Here is an 18,311-nt window from a genome sequence, read left to right as displayed (position 1 = left end):
AAAAATAACATAATGCACAAAGATGACTCCAGCAATTTTGTTGATAATGGGAACAAATGGTGAACAAACCAAACGTCCAACAATCAAGGATTAGTTAACTCAGCGTAGCGTGTTGGTATACTGAAATCCCACACAGCCCCTTACAAATGAAGATGTGCACGTGCTTCATGAGGAAAACATTCCTAACATTTTGAGAAATTCAGACCATAAAAGAGCATCAATTACTAGGTGTGGTGTCGCATCCCTATAATCCCAGTGGCCCTGGAAGCTGAGGCAGGAGGATCATGAGTTCAAAGCCAGCCTCAGCCTAAGCAACTCAGTGAGACCCTGTCTATAAATAGAATACAAAAAAGGGCTGGGGATATGGCTCAGTGGTTGAGTGCTGCTGAGTTCAATCCCTGGTATAAAAAAAAAAAGAGCATCAATAATAATTAGATTCTCTATAATTGTTTTATAACAAATATATAAATGTACATTTATAATATAAACATATAACGTATGCATTTTTTCATTTTCTAAACTGCTTACATATTAAGAAAAAAGAGAAGTTAATGCTGGCATATATGATCATACACAGTCACGAAGGTGAGGTGTAGCTCAGTGGTACAGCATTTGCCTGGCACAGGGTCTTAGGTTCAATTCCCATCACAAGAAAAAAGAATGATCATACACAGTCTTTAGAAACTTTATGGTGATTTATCTATATTCCTAATTTTTCTAACACTCCCTCATATTTAAGAGTTCCTAAGTAGACTGGCATCCATATTGCTTACTTGTTGAAATAATAACAACAGTAAAGCAACAGACCTAAATACCAGTCCTTTGCTTCCCTAGTAAGGTGCAGGCACCCCAAGATACAGGAGAGATTGTGAACAGCACTAAGATAAGTCCAGAGAAACCCTGTTAGGGCTCCTTAAATCTTTATGGTTATTCAGGGAGACAGCTTTTGTGTGAGGACAATTATGTTTTCAGCCAAAGGAACTGCTGCCCTCTCTGTAGGCCAAAGGGCTCAGCGGGCGGGAGGAGGTGGGAGGCATCTGACCAGAAGCCAGTGACAGGGTCATCTTTTCATGGAGTTTATCTTTCTGACTGCCTTCTACTTACGGGAAGTTTTGGCAATTGCCCTAGAGAGGTGAAGCTTCCTTTAAAAGGGGAAATTAAAAGTAAATGAAATTGCTCATCGCTAATTTAAATAAAAGTTAGAAGTTAGAAATTTGTTAAGAAGGGAGTGATCAAAAGGATGAAGACAGCACACCTGAGACTTCAGTCTGAGGGACGGGATCACGGCCTCTAGAGGACAGGAAAGCCCTTCTGGAATATCAATGTGCATTAGAAGATCCCAGTAGTTCCTGAGGCCCTGATTTGAGTCCATCTTATCATTTTAATGTAAAAACAATAGCATGGGAATAAAAAATGAGCAGTTGGTTCAAGTGATAACTCAGCCAAAGGGAGACAATTTCAGAACAGGATTCTGAGTCTGTCCAGATAAATCCTGCTGGGATTTATCTGATTGGAGGCGGAGGAGCCTAAAAACAGATAAAATTTCTTTGCAATGTTTGCTCTAAGGAAAGAGGCCCTTCCGCAGGAAGAAACCCATCTATTTTTGTAAGAGCATTTCAAGTGGTTAGTGGACTTACTTCCTGTGGTTCCTAGGAATTCTGCAACAGGCTCTCAGGAGGATGTTGGTGATAGGGAACAGGGACTTGATGAGTGAGAATCAATAATTATCTCTATATTTGCTTCACTTTTTTCTATAAAAATAATCTAGGGGGAAAAAGGCTTGCTTTAGAAGAGCAAAGGTCATGACAACAGAGATCAGAATGGGACATGAACATGCCTGAGTGTGTGGCAGCGTCCTTAGGTCACAAATTTGCAATCTGAAAAATTCATTGATTCACTTATTCTTTCCCTCCCTCGTTCACTTAACACATATTTGATTCAGTCCTCTGTGCTGGCCCTTGTGTGAAGACTGGGAAGGAGCTGAATAAACATGTCTTTTGTAGCTCTCCAGAGGCTGACCGTCTAGAGGAGAAGAGACCAAACAGCCACTCATGTGGGTGGATATGCAATTAATCAATTAATTAACGAACAGTGGTTAGCCTTGGGAAGGAAGGACACAGGAGGCTCCAAAAGAGAATGGGGGGAGGTCAGGAAGCCCTCCAATGTGGAGGCCTGTCAGCCACCATCTGATAGGTGTCAGCCAGAGGCCACCCTCTGGGAAGGAAGCTGTAGGAAAGGGAACACACTGTAGGAAGTCAGCTGGAGAAGACTGCAGTGAGCTCAAGGATCCAGGAGTGAATGGGGTGACTGACATGGAGCAGGCAGCCATGAAGGTCTTGGAGACTGTGATAAGAATTTGGATTTTACTTTATAGAAATGAAAAGCTGTGGGCTGGGGAGATGGCTCAGTTGGTAGAGTGCTTGCCTCGCATGCACAAGGCCCTGAGTTTGATCCCCAGCACACACACACACAAAAGGAAAGCCATGGAAGGTTTCAAGCCAGGCAGTGACCAATCTGATATAGATTTAAAGAGTTCTCTCAGGCTCAGTGTATAAAAATGTCAGGAGGGAAAAACAGCATAAAGAGGTGGCGGGGAGCATGCTCTTTTAGAGGTAAGGCTGGAGGTGCTGGTGGACTGGAGTGGGGCTACTGGAGGGCTGGTAATAAGCGTGGACATTTGCTGAGCCTTGACTAGAGTCAAAGGGCTTGATTAATAGACCTTGGAGAAGTCAACCAGCTAACAGGGGTGGATGAGGGTGATGGGAGGCAAGCACTTGCTTCAAGCAAAAACTTCACTCCGTCATCACGCTGAGTAATAGCTTCATGTGATATTTTCCGAAATTCCACTGTAATGCAAAAATATCCATGGTGAACAAAATAAGAATAATAATATAATTATAATAATTTGAATTGTAATAACAATTTCTAAAAGACAGGATGAGTAACAGTGCTGAGTGATGACAATACAATGTGAGCAAACCAAGCCTGATATGGGCCCTTAGATTACATTTTTGTGTGTATACAGTTATGTAGCTTGAGAAAGAACAATAACTATGAATTATCATGAATGATATGAAAGAAACACATTTAGGGAAGGGATAGAAAACACGGAAGTGAGGGGGGCTTCTTAGACAGAGTGGGCCCCACACAGACTCAGGGAGGCAGATACCCTGCCTGTAAATGCTATGCATTCATAAAGATTTTTTTTTTTTTTTTGCAAATCAAACCCATCAAACTTCTACATAGCCTATGAAGGACAGTTTTGAAAAGCAACACCCATCTATGTGTTTATTTTCTATAATAACAGATCTATAGGAAATTTATGCCATTAAGAGTTCAAGAGTACACTATCATGAAACACTGGAGAATGTTCTGCCTTCTGTCCTCCTCACCCCATGAGACTATCTCAAGTTTTAGATTTATCAAATACCAAGAAGAGCCCCTTGCACCTGACCAAGCCAGGAGGAGCCAAGGAATGCAGGAGCTCTGGCTGACCAGAGGAATTATGTGCAAAAGATGGCACAGCTCAGAGAAGGGAAGAGAAGCCCCTCTCAGGCCTCTCCTTGCTTCTTGTTGCAACCTGTTTTCAAAGGCCCATAACTTCAAGTTTCTCCACTTTTCAAACCGCCCCACCCAACCCAGTGGGTCTTCTTTGATCTCTAAAACATGATAGGGGCCAGTGGACATTGAAGGAGATAAATGGCTTTGAAAGGTCAGATCCCAAAAAGAAATAAACAAGGAGGGAGATCATGGAGAGCTGAAGGGCTGGAAGCAAACCATGCTTTGAGCTACCTGCCAAGACCTGAAGTAATCTCTCCTAAGAGGCCTCATCTAACGATGAGTACGCTGTGCCGGTTGTCGGTACCTACCTACCCTCGCCATTTTTTTGAGAAATGGTGTCTTAACTGTCATAATGCATGCCTTCCTGGAGACACGGGAGGCTAGGGCTAGACTTATCTCTTGGGCCAGCTTCTTGGACACCAGATTTCAACTCACTTCCAAATGCATTCATTCCTTATCAAACACCAGTCATTTCCCAGGCCCTGTGGGGATGTTTTGCTCCATCTCCTTTCCATAAAACCCACCTGACTCCTGCCAATGGCTAGGCTGCGTGCAGACCCCTGTGTGGAAAGCAATGACACAGCCCAGAGAACTTGAATGCCTTTGGTGACACTGAAACAGGGAAAAGAGTGCATACGGGAAAATGGTCCCCTTTGTATTATTCATAGGGGATCAAGGAGAGTTGGCAAGAACAAGGAAACTCTAAAAATAGCCAAAGTCCTTAAAAAGAAAGAATGCAAAAAGGGAACAAGTTTTATACTGTCCTAAAACAGGCTCTGCAAAAGCTGAGCCCTGGAAGGCTGGCACCGGGGTCAGTGACTATTTTCTTCCTGCCCTTTGGCTGTGACACCCACTGAGTCCCTTTGCAAATCCGGGGCCCTGCTCTGCTGCCGGCTTCCTGCATGGTGCTGGATGCCTCTGCAGGATGTAGCTCTTGGGGGCCCAGCTGTGGCCTCCATGCCCCCTTTAGAGATCCAGAATAGACCATGACATGGGAAAGAGCTCTATGGGGTTTACATTCCTCCCTCGTATCCAAGCACCTTAAACACAAAGCTGCATGCCGGGATTGCCAACCATTCTTCCTGAGCCGCCTGGGTATCTATCATCTGTCTGACAAAAATGTGAGTTTGTCCTTTTCAATTTTTTTTTTTTTTTTTTTACTTTTTCAGTGAGCAAGAGTCCTTTGGAAATGAGGCAGACCAACAGAGGGGTGACATCATAAACTGATGTCTTGGGACTGAGGGTTTTGTTCTTGACTAAGCTGCAGATTTGCTTTGATAAGCTGTTCTGCCTCCATCACAGTTGTCTTGGCTGGGGGGCCCGGATGGGGGGTGTTCATGTAGCCGAAGGAGGAGGAATAGCAAATACAAAGTGAGAATAAAGTACCTAATGTTCTGTCCACACAATAGTCACCCAGAGAGGCTTTTTTGCTTCTAATATGCTTGTGAAACCTCCAATGCCTTAAAAATTCAAATAGTCAACCTAATAAGACACAGGCTCTAATTAACAGTTATAATACCTGGCATTTTCGCTTTGTTCTCTTCTTTCCTCGTGGCACCCTGACATTCCAGTACTCTTGTCTTCCTTTTTTATGATGGTGCTGGGGATGGAACCCAGGGCCTCACATGCTAAGCACATACTCTACCACTGAGCCACATCCCCAGCCTGGGGCTCCACCCCGAACAGCTTCATTTTACAGATAAGGCAATTGAGGAACCTGAAGGTTGAAGATTTGCCAGTCATGCAAGGAGTTCATGACATAGCAAAAACCAAAATCCAAGTCTGTGACTCTCAGCTAATGAGGCTTCTCAAGTTCAGAGCCCTTGGAGCCTCTTGAAATTGGACCTTTCATCCACTACCCTGTGTTTTCAGGCCACCCTGGATCCTTTATCAGCAATGGCAAACGGCTGCTCTGATGAGGGCCCAGCTGGTATCCCATGATGCTGGGTCACCTTCAGGAGGTACCAGAGTGACAACCAGGAAAGCACCCAAGGTGGCCACTGTACCACTGCGGAAGGGGAGAGTCTGTCAGAGGAGGCACTTCAAAGACCCCACTTCAGTGAAGGCAGATACCTCTTTCGGAACATCTCAAAGGCTACATGAGTTACAGATGCCGGTGGGGTAAAAAGAACAGAGAGGGTGAAGGATCTCTCAGCTCAATGACATTTATTCTCTTGTGCACAATGATACAGGGATTAAAATCAGGGAGTCCGGAATCAGAAAACCTCCCTTTAGGTCTGAGCTGTGACAGTTGTTCAGCTGTATGATCCTAGAAAAGTGACTGAGATTTCAACTCTCTAAGCCTCAGCCTCTTCAGCTGTAAAATGGAGGTGAGAAGGAGAATCCTTGCCAGGCGCGGTGGGGCTCCCCTATGATCCCAGCTCCTCAGAGGCTGAGGAGGATAGCAAGTTGGAGGCCAGCCTGGGCTCAAAATAAAAATTTTAAAAAGCTCTGGGAATGTGGCTCAGAGGCAGAGCACTTACCTGGCAGGCATAAGGCTCTGGGTTCAATCCCTAGCAACACACACACACACACACACACACACACGCAATGCCTTGAGTTCTTTTTAGGGTAGCTCTCTTTCCTCTTACTTTAACTTTCAGACATTAAAATAGGCTAGAGTAAGTGATTGCATAGAAAGTGTTACTCTATTCATTTACCTCCCAGCCAACCCTGCCCAAAAGCAAAGCCTTCCTGCTAGGTTGAATGGTGCACACCTGTAATCCCAATGACTCAGGAGGCTGAGGCAGGAGGATCACAAGCTTGTCCACAATGATTAATATGTTGAATGCAGCTTAGTGAGGCCCTAAACAACTTAATGAGACCCTGTTTCAAAATAAAGAAAATCTGGGTATGTGGCTCAGTGGAAAATCATTCCTGAGTTCAAACCCCAGTACGGGGGAAAAAAAAAGTACATAATGTGCTTAGGACCGTATCTGGTACATAGTACATGTTCAAGAAGTGGTTGCTATTGCATTATTTGTGGATGTGCTTGATTATTTATGTGTATGTCTAAAGTGGGCTATTGGGTAATATGTGATAAGAGCAAGTCTTCAGCAGTTCCAAACAGATAACAAATACATACTTCAAAACACTGAATTTGGAGAGATTGGAGAGATTACATTGTCTAGGTGAGGAGGGAAGGGGGAGAAAAAACAAACCAGTGAACAGACTATCTTCCTATGAGCTAGAAAGAGGACTGACTTAGAGAAGGAATGTCCTTGCTGGGCTGCTTCTGGAGACTGGAACTCATACAACACATTAAAAAGGTTTTTGGAGACACATCAATAAGAGAAGGTTAAAGGGAGGGGCGTGAAGCTGCAAGAACCCCTGTAGAATCACTTTGCTTTTGGCTCAAATCCCTGGGCTTTAATGCTTCAGTTTGCAGGAAGGATTTCCATTTAAGAAGTGTGCAGGTCCTCAGGATGGCCCCGAGCCGGCGGGATGCTCTGGCCCAGTGTGTACCATTAAAGCTCAGACAGAACTGGGGCCAGCAGAGCATGCCGCTGCACCAGGAAGCAATCTGGTTTTCCTCTCAGAGTGGAAGCTGTTTTCTGCAAGCACTTAAAAGAATCCCTGACCTCCAGTTGCAGGGTGCTCCCTGACAAGGATGTGTTTTGGGGTGGATCCGCTAAACTGCAGAGAATTAAAGATTTTGAATCCAGGGAAGAAACTCCAGATGGAGGCAATCCTTGGGCATGTGTGCACATGTGGGTACACACCTTACATTTCTCTAGTCTTCATTAAGAAGTGTGGGAGCCAACACTGGGAGTGGGCTGTTCAGCGATGCACCTAGATTAGACTAACAGCCCCCATTTTCTGCCACTTACACTTGGTCCAAAAATCTGTGTCTGTCTCTTCTGAAGCATGGCTTGATGAGTCAGATAGGCTAGACTGTGTCCTTCTTAAAGACAGAAACCCATTTCTACTACAATCCCTTATCTGAAAAACCTTGGACTAGATGTGTTTCAGAACCTAGAATTCTGAGAATTTTAGAAGTTAGTATTACTCATATATTACAAAATAACTCCAGTGGCATCTGGGACAGTAACTTGGAATCAAACTCAATTGTAATTTTGTACCAGATATAGAAACATTAAGACCAAGTGAGATAACTAAAGATGACATAGTCTCAGGACAGTTTGTGTCTGAGTTATGAAAGAACTTCGAGTGTTCAGAGCCTTTGAGACTTCAGAACTGGGGAAGAGAGATTTTTAAACCTTTTCCTCTTTCTTTCTTTGCTTTTTCTTTTTTTTGTTTAAATTTCCATGACACCTGAAACCTTCTCCCCTAGATAGCACTGAGTAGAAGTTATTGATATCTAAAGTATGATATCTTGATCTCTCTTGAATATTTGATTCTGGAAGACTGGGGAACGGTTTGTGCTCAGTGACTTGGAGATTTTTAGGATTGGAATGATCCTAAAGAACCAGAGAGAAGGACCATTAAATCCCTAGGTTCTCCGTCATCCTGGACAGAAAGACATGCACTTGTAAAAAAATATACTGAGTACTGAGGAGAGAGCGTCATTGCACACAGTGATGATAGAACTCCTAGCTTATCACTTAGAAAAAAGGACATTTTTCAAATATTACTTAAGTATTAGTAAATGTTACAGATCAAGTTTGTTCAGTTCTAAATCAATAGCACAGTTGATGATCAAAACTAACAAGAGGATACATGAAAGGTGATATGTGAATGGTGACAGTCAAGCTAACGCCTATTGAGCCTTATAGATTTTCAAGTGCTGGGTTCAGCATTTTGTAAACATCACCATTTAATACTTAGAAGGACTCTGTGCAGTACCTACTACCATGAAGCTTCATTTTACAGATGAGGAAACTGAGAAGAATAAGTCATTTACTAATGAGTTCCCCGCCAGGATTTAAATCCAAGGTTAGTACTATGCTGGTAATTCAGCTATCAAAGGAGAGAAAAAGAAAGGGGGGGAAGGCCCTGATTTCTAGCACTTGCCAATTTCTGTAATATAAATATTCTCATCGGAGCTGATTTGAAGCTACTGATGGTTTAACAGCCAGCAGCAAGATTCCTGAATGTGTAATAATTGGTTTGCAAAAACTTGTAGGAGCCATCTCCTGCACACCACTGTTAAGTCCATTCCATAGTGAAGTTCACAGTTTACAGTTAATTTTGGAAAATGAATTATAGTTCATGGAACAGAATTGATTTGAGGATAGCATGCTGTCCAGGCCAGTCAACCAAGGCCACACTCCTAGCCTCAGACCCCTTACATATCACTTGAGGGTAGAATAGGGCAAATACAGACAGCAAAGAACACAGTGTCTCTCTTAGTTCAAACATTCCCCGCCTGGTGTGGTGGTGCAACCCTGTAATCCCAGCGGCTCGGTAGGCTGAGACAGGAGGATCAAGAGTTCAAAGGCAGCCTCAGCAACTTAGCAAGTCTCTAAGCAACTCAGTAAGACTCTTTCTCTAAATAAAATACAAAAACAGACTAGAGATGTGGCTCAGTGGTTAAGCACCCCTGAGTTCAATCTCTGGTACCAAAAAAAAAAAAAAAAAAGAAAACAAATATTCCTTCACCAGAGGGTTTGAGAAGGGTCCCTGCCAGCCTGACAATGTTCCCTGGCAGAAATAACAAAAGCTGGAATATTTTTTTCAGGCCCTACAATTTTTGTTTATTTGGTTTTTGTTTGTTTGGTTGGTTTGGTTTGGTTTTGGTTGAACAAGTCAGATTTGGGACCAAAGGATCTGATCCTTTAACTTGTGAAATTCTTGATTTCTCTAGTATTTCCTTTGAAGAAGTAAGGAAATATTTGTTACAAATAGGAATAGAATTTAGGCCTGGCAGAAACCAAGGCAGGGTACTCCACTGTAAACTGAACCCAATTAAATCAAATGCTGGCTCTTGGTTTAGCTTCTCTGTCGATGTCAGTAGGATACTATGCTGGAGCCTCCTGAGAAAGGGCTGCCTTGATATTCAGTCAACAAGCTGCACCGGATACTAATACATCCAGGCATTTGCCAAAAGCTGGATACAGAAAGAAAAGGAAAAATTTCTTTCCCAGCATCTCAGACACTAATGAAGGAGACAGTCAAGAAGCAGAGTTAAATTACGTTCATCCACTCACTCAAAAAATATTTGTCTAGTGACCATCAGATGCCAGGCATTCTTCCAGGCACTGGGAACCATGGTGAGCCACGCAGAGTGGTTTCTACTATTATGGAACCGACAGTCCTGTCATGAAGGAGACATTAATTAATCACAGGAATGAGTCCATATTTAAAAACTGATGTAAACCCTCCGAAGAAATATTAAATGGTCCTGCGAGAACTGGAGGAACCTGACCCAGTTAAGGGAAGCCAGGAAAGGCTTTCTTGGGGAATTGGCAAGTGAACTAAGATCTGAAGAAAAATGAGCAGTAAACCCGGTGGGTGGAGCAGAGAGGAGGAGAGCAGAGCGCTCCGGACAGAGGGCAGAGTGGGGGCAAGTGTCCTAGGGTGAGAGGGAGCCAGTGCTTTCCAGGAAACAGAAGGCAGTTTGGAGAAGGAGTGTAATGTAAGGGGAAGAAGCCTGGGCTGGTCCTCCTGGAGGCCCACAGGCCAGCTCAAGGCTCTGGTCTTTACTACAGAGCAGCAGGAAGCCATGGAGAGGGGCTGAGGTGGGAAATACTGATGGCAATCACACCCAGTGCTGCCAGGAAGCAAAAGAAGTGCTGGGAGCCCAAGAGAATCAATCAGCTCATCTGAACTCTGTGTGTGTGTGTGTGTGTGTGTGTGTGTGTGTGTGGTGTGGAGGGAATGGGCAGAGGTCAGGTTGGGGGATGTGTCCAAAGAGGGCCTCTGGAGGAGGAACTATCTAGCTGAAGTTTTGGAGGGCGAGGATGACTTCGCCTGGAAGGGTGGGGGTAAGGAGAGAGATTACTGCTGGCAGCAGGAGGACGTGTGGGTCAAGGCCTGGGCAAGTGGGAGGGTGTGGGGGGACTGTGAGAAGAGGCCAGTAAGAGGATAGGTCACCAGGGTAGGCAGAGAGCAGAAGAGAAAGCCTCCTAGGTAGTAGTCTGGGCTTTATTCTGAAGGCAGTAGAGATCCACTGATCCAGTCAAAGATCTTCAACTGGGGAGCGATGACCAGATCCCTAGTTAGGAGGGTCACCAGCAGCAGGAAGGAGCAGTGCTGGAGAAGAGGGACCACTATAGCTTGCCGCAGCAGCCCAGAGACAGGAGGTGTGGCTCTGTTCTAAGGCAGCCCAGTGAGGAGGGAGAAGAGAGAGTGTTTTTAGGCGACATTAAAAAGGTAAAAGTGAGGGTGGGAGGGGACATGGGGGCAGGAAAGATGGTGGAATGAGATGGACATCATGACCCTAGGTGCATGTATAACTGCATATATGGTGTGACACTACATCATAACAACCAGAGGAATGAAAAGTTGGGCTGCAATTGTGTTCAAAGAATCAAAATGCATTCTGCTGTCCTATGTACCTAATTAAAATAAATAAATAAATATGTTTTTTAACATAAAAGTGAAAGGACCTTGTCACCAAATGGATGGTTGGAAGTGTTTTCTATTCAGAGAATTGTTAGAACGAAACTCACTCTTCTATTTGGGTTGCATCCTGCCTTAGGCAATTTTGGTAAATGTTCCACATGTCCTTGAGAAGAACTCTGTCCAATTCACTGTTGGGTACAGATTCCCTTAGATATTTTTCAACTAAACATCCTAGTTGTGTATTTCAGGATGTCTTCTACGTTCTCGTTGATATTCTATGTCTGTCTGCTCTACCATTTATGACAGAAATACATTAAAATCTTCCATCACCATTGTGGATTTGCTAATTTCTCTTTATATACTTGTCAACTTTTTGCCTTATATATTTTGAGACTGTGTCATTAGGTATACACAAACTTGGGATTTTTTTTTATCTTTCTGTTTAATGTTTCCACTTATCATTATGGAGTAATTCCTTTTACCCTTAATCATTCTTTTTGCCTTAGAATTATTTTTATCTGATATTAGTAGAGCCAATTTTAATTTTTTTTGCTAACCTTTGAAGGTCATCTTATTTATTTATTTAGTCATTCATTTATTTATTTTAAAACAAGGCTTTGCTATGTTGCCCAGGTTGATCCCAGACTCCTGGGCTCAAGTGATCCTCTTGCCTCAGCCTCCTGAGTAACTGGGAGTACAAGTGTAAACTATCATGCCCAGCTTAGTTTTTTATCATTTTACTTTCTACATTCTTATCTTTTAAATGTATCTCTTGTAATCAAAATGTGTATGGATTATTTTTTAAATCCAATAACTAGATAATTTAGTCCATTTACATTTATTGTTATTACAAATCTATTTGGGTTAATTCTTCCACCTAATTTTGAGCATTTTAAAAATTTTATCTTCTCTTTCTCTTTTTTCTTGACACTTCCATGAAGTTTTATTTATTTCCTACAAGTACTGGTTGGAATTAACGCATTCCATTTGTTTTCTTTTTACCCTTAACATTTTGTTTTTGTTTTATTGATACTGGGGATTGAACTCAGGGGCACTTAACCACTGAGCCACTTCACCAGCCCTTTTTTGTATTTTATTTAGAGACATGGTCTCACTGAGTTGCACAGGGCTTCGCTAAGTTGCTGAGGCTGGCTTTGAACTCACAATCCTCCTGCTTCAGCCTCCCAAACCACTGGGATTATAAGTGTGTGCCACCATGCCTGGCTTCTTTTGCCCTTAACATTTAATATGCATATTTGACTTAACAAAATCTGAAGTTAATTAGTATCTCTAAGGAATAGTTAAGGCTTTGGGTGATGCTATCCACAGAGAAAAGGAAGAAATAAGAACTTAGGATCAATTTGGAACCAAAGCTAATCCTGTTTTTTTATATGCTGGGTTTAAGGACATGATCATCTTAATTGTCACACACACATCTACTTTTGGAGGCTTTATATATTTTTCAAAATGCCCTGCTTTAAGGGTATTCTGTATTGCATAGGTAGTAAAGGGGATAAATAAATAAATGTCAATGTTTGCCTTTCCTTGATTTCTAGAACCATAAGACTTTCCTTCTAGTTTTGTCACCAGAGCCAAGCTGAGTACAAATTTGTCTCCTAGAAATATCAAGTTTAATAAATGTCATTGCAATAGCTGCTGATAAGCTGAGAACCAGTCTGAAAGAGGAACTGAATCCCCTCTTATACAATCATAGTTTACCTTTGTCTCCTGCTCCTCTCTGCAGTTTGTGGCCTAAATAATGGGAAGAGGGACTTAGCTTAAATTGGGGAGGGAATGAAAAATAACTTTCAGGATGGGGGATGTAGCTCAGTGGGACGGCAGGTGTCTAGCACTGCAAAAAGAAAAACAGAAAAATCCTCTATTTTCAAGCCCATTGAAAAATTATCTTAAATGAAGCATTTGATCACAAATGACCTAGACCACACCAGGCTTCAACTAGTTCAATATAACCAGTTACTGTTGTCTCCTATAGGTCAGATTACAATTTTAAACTTTCCCAAAGGGCTTTTGTGAATATTGTTCCTATTTAACCTGACCCCTCCGTGCATTAGGGAAGTGAGGGTTATTAGAGGAAACACCTTAGAAGGAGGGAGCCACTCCTCTTCCCAGCCACTTTGGGTGCGGGTAGGGTGGTGCAATGGTTGCTTACCATCCCACACTGTTATGTGACTGCTGTATTCCTGGGTAGGAGTGTCCACCTCGTGTCCTGTTTGAGTGTCCAAGTTCAGGGTCTCTTCCAGAGGCCACAGCTGACCAAGTGTGTCAGCCTCACACAGATGTTCTAGTAGACTCCATGCTCCTCTCACTTTGGTATCACTGATAAATCAAGAAAAATCACCTGGCTTTCCTAAAATCTCACCACTGTCCCAAATCTCCAAGGGCTGGACTTAGTGCATAATGATGACATAGAGTTCATTGGGCTTGATCTTCTCTATCTTCCAGCACAAACACAGATAATCCCCTCCCCTGACAGCCAATAAAAAGAAAATAGTAATGAGAAGCAGAGCTCATAAATTCCCATTATGCTTAATGCCTGATTTCACTTAGTTAATGGATTCATTTATTAGAGCAATTTGTGTAAATCCCCAAGGGCCTGCTAAGGTTGCTGCCTTCTGGTTTTATCATGTCATATACTTCCTTTATTCCTATCCTAAACAAATAGTGGATTGGCAGAGAACTTCAGACCAACCGCAGCTCAAAGGATAGGTGAATTGTAAATAAAGTTAAAAATAAGAGCTTTTCATGCCCCCTGGGGTTTTTGGCTGATGGCTAAATCCTCTTGCCCTGGCCTATCAGTTCCGTGTAGGCTCCAGGACTATGTTCTGTTTTCCAGGATTATAGGAGCCATCTGAAAAATACAGTCACCCCATGGCTCTGTATCTTATAGTGGGGAACAGGCAGAAAGCAGAGGGTGGCCTTGTTTAACTGCATGTTACACGATGGTCAGGAGGAAGGGAACCCTGAGGACCTGCTGGGCTTTGGCCAAAGTCGTTTAGCTGGTGAGATCTCTGCACTGATAAGCCTGGCCTATCCACACAGGTGAATGTGAGCCTTAGTGTCATCTTTGGCTAGAGCCGGTCCTCTAACACCAGCCAGCCTGCTGCTGCATCCTCTTCCCCCCGCCCCATGGAGTGGAGGCAAGAAGGCAAATGGAGTCAAATCCGTGCACAACACTTAGAAAACTACTTCATGGAGACTGTTCACTGGGGCTGGATCCTTAACATGCCGTTGTCCCACCATCAGGGAAAAAAGCAGACAGAAATCCCCACTGGAGGAGACCCAGAGACTACAAGAAACAAAAACTACCCTCCTGACTATTTTCACAGTTAAATGGCAACCACTAGAATATGATTGTTATCTCCTGTATACCAAATTAAGTAAATGACTTAGGAAATGCTTGGGGCAAAAAATGAAAAAAAATATCTATCTATCAATCTATCTATCTAAGTTGTATTTTAACAAGGGGTGGCATTGTGTAATGGAAATGTGATAGGTGAAGGGGACAGAAGGGGATCCCCAGGGCTGGGGCATGGCTCAGTGGCAGAGCATGCTTAGTATATGTGAGGCCCTGGATTCCATCCTTGGGGTGGGGGAGAGGGAAGAGAAGGGGTTCTAAAATTGAGCAGAGAGAGACTGAAACTGAAAGACTGGGTAGAGAGATAGTAAGGGAGCCTGAGATGGGCACGGAGAGACTAAGAGGCTTCAGATGACAGGGAGGGATTTGGAAGGGAGAGTGGAAATTTAGGAGAAGATTAGAATGTGCTATGCAAGGTCAACTCTGCTGCTGCCCTGTGAAACAGACACAAATAGAATTAATTTTCTCCCTGTCACCATGTTGTGTGAAGAGGATTGGACAGAGTTTCACCATATGTGAGGGGCCATTTGGGATGGTCTGACTTTAAATATAGTTCTTATGGTATGTGCAAAATTTGCTTTGGGGGTCTTTGGAGAGACCTCAAATAGCAGTTGAAACAGGGTTCAATGAATGACCCATGGTGGCTGCACATTAGGAGAAATATACCCAAACTAGCAGAGAAAACAAATGAAGGTTTCCAACATCAGTCCCAATTTAAATGTCACAAGGACAAATTATTCAGAGTGGTGCCTTGATCTATGATGGAATTGCTTTCTGTAAGAGCAACTCCAGGAGGCTGCTGCAGGAGCCGCTGAAGGTTCTGGGAGGCTGGGATGGAGGGAGGCCAGCAGGTCTTCCCTGGGCTTACAGTGCTCAGTGATCTGGCCTCCTCCTGGGAATGAGGAACTGCCTGAGTCCTGATTCAAGGTCATCAGGGGGCAAAAGCAGAGGCTGTTGGTGGAGAGAGACAACCTTTGGGTCAAAAATGAAAAGAACCTAATGACAAATTTAAGGAGGCGAATGTACCTGGCAGGCATGGGTAAACCCTGCTTCTGCCAATACTGCAGCCTCCGCGAAGACATTTAACCTGTTCTCGGTGATTAAGGACACATCAGGGTTGTGTGTTCAGACTCATTTTGGGTCTTAGCTCTATCTCTTCTAGCTGTTGACCTTGGGAAAGCCAGGTAACTTCTCTAAGCTTTGATTTCATTTTATAAAAGATAGGATATTAGCATCCATGTCAGAGGATCATGGTGATGTTAACAGGCGTTAACCTGTGGCTCAGAATATGTTGTCGGTGGTGATGGTTGCTATGATTATAAGACCACTTCACCCTTATAGCTGGCCCTTCTCCACTTAGAAGCAAACCCCCTACAGCAGCTCCTGATGTCTTTGACCTGTTTCTTTTCCAGCCTGTGTAGTCACTAGCCCTTCCATGGGGGAAATTCATGTTTTAAATATAACATTAATTGGCTTTGTTTTTTTTTTAATACTGTGGGGGTAATAATCCATGCATATTTATAATAATAAGTAAATTTGTATGCAGTGGTATGTACAACATTAGGAGATTTTAATGTGCAATATGGAAGTTTTGTGTGTGTGTGTGTGTGTGTGTGTGTGTGTGTTGCTGGGGATTGAACCCAGGGCCTTGGGCATTTGAGGCAGGCACTCTACCAACTGAACTATATCTCCAGCCCATTAGTTTTTGTATTATGTCTCATATTACAAAATAATCAGGATGAAGATGGCCTGGGACAGGGACAGACCCGACTTCTCTGTGTGCTGTGAGAATATATGAAAACTATGGAACAAGCAGTAACCAGGCACAGCCTTTGTAGTGATCTAGCTCATAAAATTTTCTTTGGTACAAGGCTTTCCCTTTAAAAACCACACTTGACCCCCTCCCTGCCTCCTTCCCTGGTCCTGGTTCTGTCCTCCTCACCAGCCCAGAATGATTCCTTCCCATTTTAACGCTTTGCTGTCTCTGCTGTCTTTCGCTCACAGGCCCCGAATGTCCCTGCCGTCTGTGCTCTCTGCTGCCATAAGCCAGGAGGCACCTAGTCTAAACAGTGTGAGGGTGGAGGGCAGAACCTCAGGCCTGGCCTCTCGGCTCTTGTGGGTTTCGGCCAGACCCAGGTGTTATTTTAGTGCAACTTCAGTGTTTAATTTGAGGATGTGTGTGGACCAGAAGGAGGGACCAAAACATGATTTTTTCCCCTTGGCTAAATGATTAAATTTCAAGTTCTAAAAAATGCACAGCTTGGTCCCAACCTACGTCCAGTTGCAAAGACAGAAGGGCTGTGAAACACCCTCCCAGGCCAGGGACCACCCTGCCTTAGCCAGCGGCCACCTCACAGGCCCGTCTTCTGTGGCCATCACCTGGCCAGTCTGTGGTCACTAGCTCACCAGGCGCCCTGAACTCTGAAGCAGTCCTTCTCTTCTTGAGTGTCTGCCGTGCCTTTACTGGAAGAATATTCTACAGATTTGTTTAATTTCTTACAGTCCTGAAGGTGTCACCAGCAGCTGCCACTGAGCCATGGCTGAAGGGGAAATCACAACCTTCACAGCCCTGACCGAGAAGTTCAATCTGCCTCCAGGGAACTACAAGAAGCCCAAACTGCTCTACTGTAGCAACGGAGGCCACTTCTTGAGGATCCTTCCTGATGGCACAGTGGATGGGACAAGAGACAGGAGTGACCAACACAGTAAGTAGCCATCCATATTGTACCCTCTTGCTTCTGGTCTTCTGCTGTCAAGGATGGGAAAGGGGGGAACTGAGCACTGGTACCCTCTTCTCCAAGGCTCTACTGGCAGGACACATTCAGAGGTGGGGGTACCATACCTGTGCAAAGAGCCCGGGTTTGGAAAAAGGGGAGTTGGGGGCTACTGCATATCTAAAGGTGAACTATTGCAAGTTTTTAAAGGGATTCTCTGCTGACCTAACACAACTGGCTGCCAATGTTCAATTGCTGGATGTTTCCTGAGTTTCTGTAACTAGTGAAAGATCTGGCCCCTGAGGCTGGCCCGGGGCTGGCTTGCTCCAGGATGGGAAGAGCCAGATGGGCAGGGACGGTAAATCCTGCACAAAGACCTGGGCTCGGTTTCAAGTGAATGGACTCTGCAGGTTATGCTTCCGCTGGGCTTGATTTGTGAAATCCTAGTGTATAACTGTAGCCTTACACATCATAAATTATGCAGCTCTCGCTCTGCACATCATGCAGATGTGGCTGTGGTAATCAGGAGGGGTAAAGTCATTCTCCAGATTCTATAGAAGCCGGAGAGGGAGCGCCGTCCAGCCAAAGGCTGACTGCCTCTTTCAGGTTTCCCGGCAGCCCGACTCTCCGAGGATGTTGATAGATGGAGGTATCACTTCAGGGAAAAGAATCTTCTTGACTAAGCATAGAGCTCTTCCTTCTGCCTCCGTACTTCTGGTGCTGGAGTGTAGGTGTGACTTCAGGGTTCTGGGTCCTACAGTGGTATCTGGAGATTCCCTGAGGACCACTGAAGCATTAGATGTCATAGAGAAGCTAAAAGTCAGATCTGGATCCTGCTTTGGGATCTGCAATCTCAAGAGTCAAACACGCTGCAAACCCAGAGAAGGGAAGTGTGGGTGAATTAAAGAGATGTCAGAGCACAGGCAGGAAGTCGGGTTCCATGAGACTGGCTTTAAAATGGAATGCAAAATGCTGCCTTGGAGGTGCTGGTTTACATATCGGGTAGTAAGCAGGCCATGCTCCAAAGGTTGCAGCCTGGCGTGCAAGGACCACTTAAGTGCTACCCGCTGTCTACCCCTGGGTGCACAGGTAACTGGCATGGATGCCAGCATTTATGGACCAGCTGGAATTGTCCCTTCCTTCCCACCCTCCACCCAGACCTGCAGAAGAGAAGCAGGAAGGCTAAGGTCAGG

The 18,311-nt window shown here is 44.1% G+C and overlaps 1 protein-coding gene and 1 non-coding gene across 4 annotated transcripts in view; both read left to right on the top strand.

Annotated features, from left to right (window-relative positions):
* Positions 1 to 18,311, top strand: part of Fgf1 (fibroblast growth factor 1) — a 95,851-nt gene that overhangs the window by 58,550 nt on the left and 18,990 nt on the right. For all 3 annotated transcript variants that reach the window (XM_026384415.2, XM_026384414.2, XM_026384416.2), the window contains one exon: positions 16,907 to 17,109. In XM_026384415.2, coding sequence (XP_026240200.1) covers positions 16,941 to 17,109 — 169 coding nt within the window. In that variant the 5' untranslated portion in view covers positions 16,907 to 16,940. The remainder of the gene's footprint in view (positions 1 to 16,906; positions 17,110 to 18,311) is intronic.
* Positions 6,107 to 6,237, top strand: LOC113179789 (small nucleolar RNA SNORA36 family). The gene has a single exon (XR_003300382.2). It is a non-coding gene; the product is annotated as a small nucleolar RNA SNORA36 family (small nucleolar RNA).

The sequence above is a fragment of the Urocitellus parryii genome, chromosome 1 (assembly GCF_045843805.1).
Source record: "Urocitellus parryii isolate mUroPar1 chromosome 1, mUroPar1.hap1, whole genome shotgun sequence".
Lineage (NCBI taxonomy): Eukaryota > Metazoa > Chordata > Mammalia > Rodentia > Sciuridae > Urocitellus > Urocitellus parryii.
Note: the sequence above shows the minus strand (reverse complement) of the source record. Positions and strands in the feature narration are given on the sequence as shown.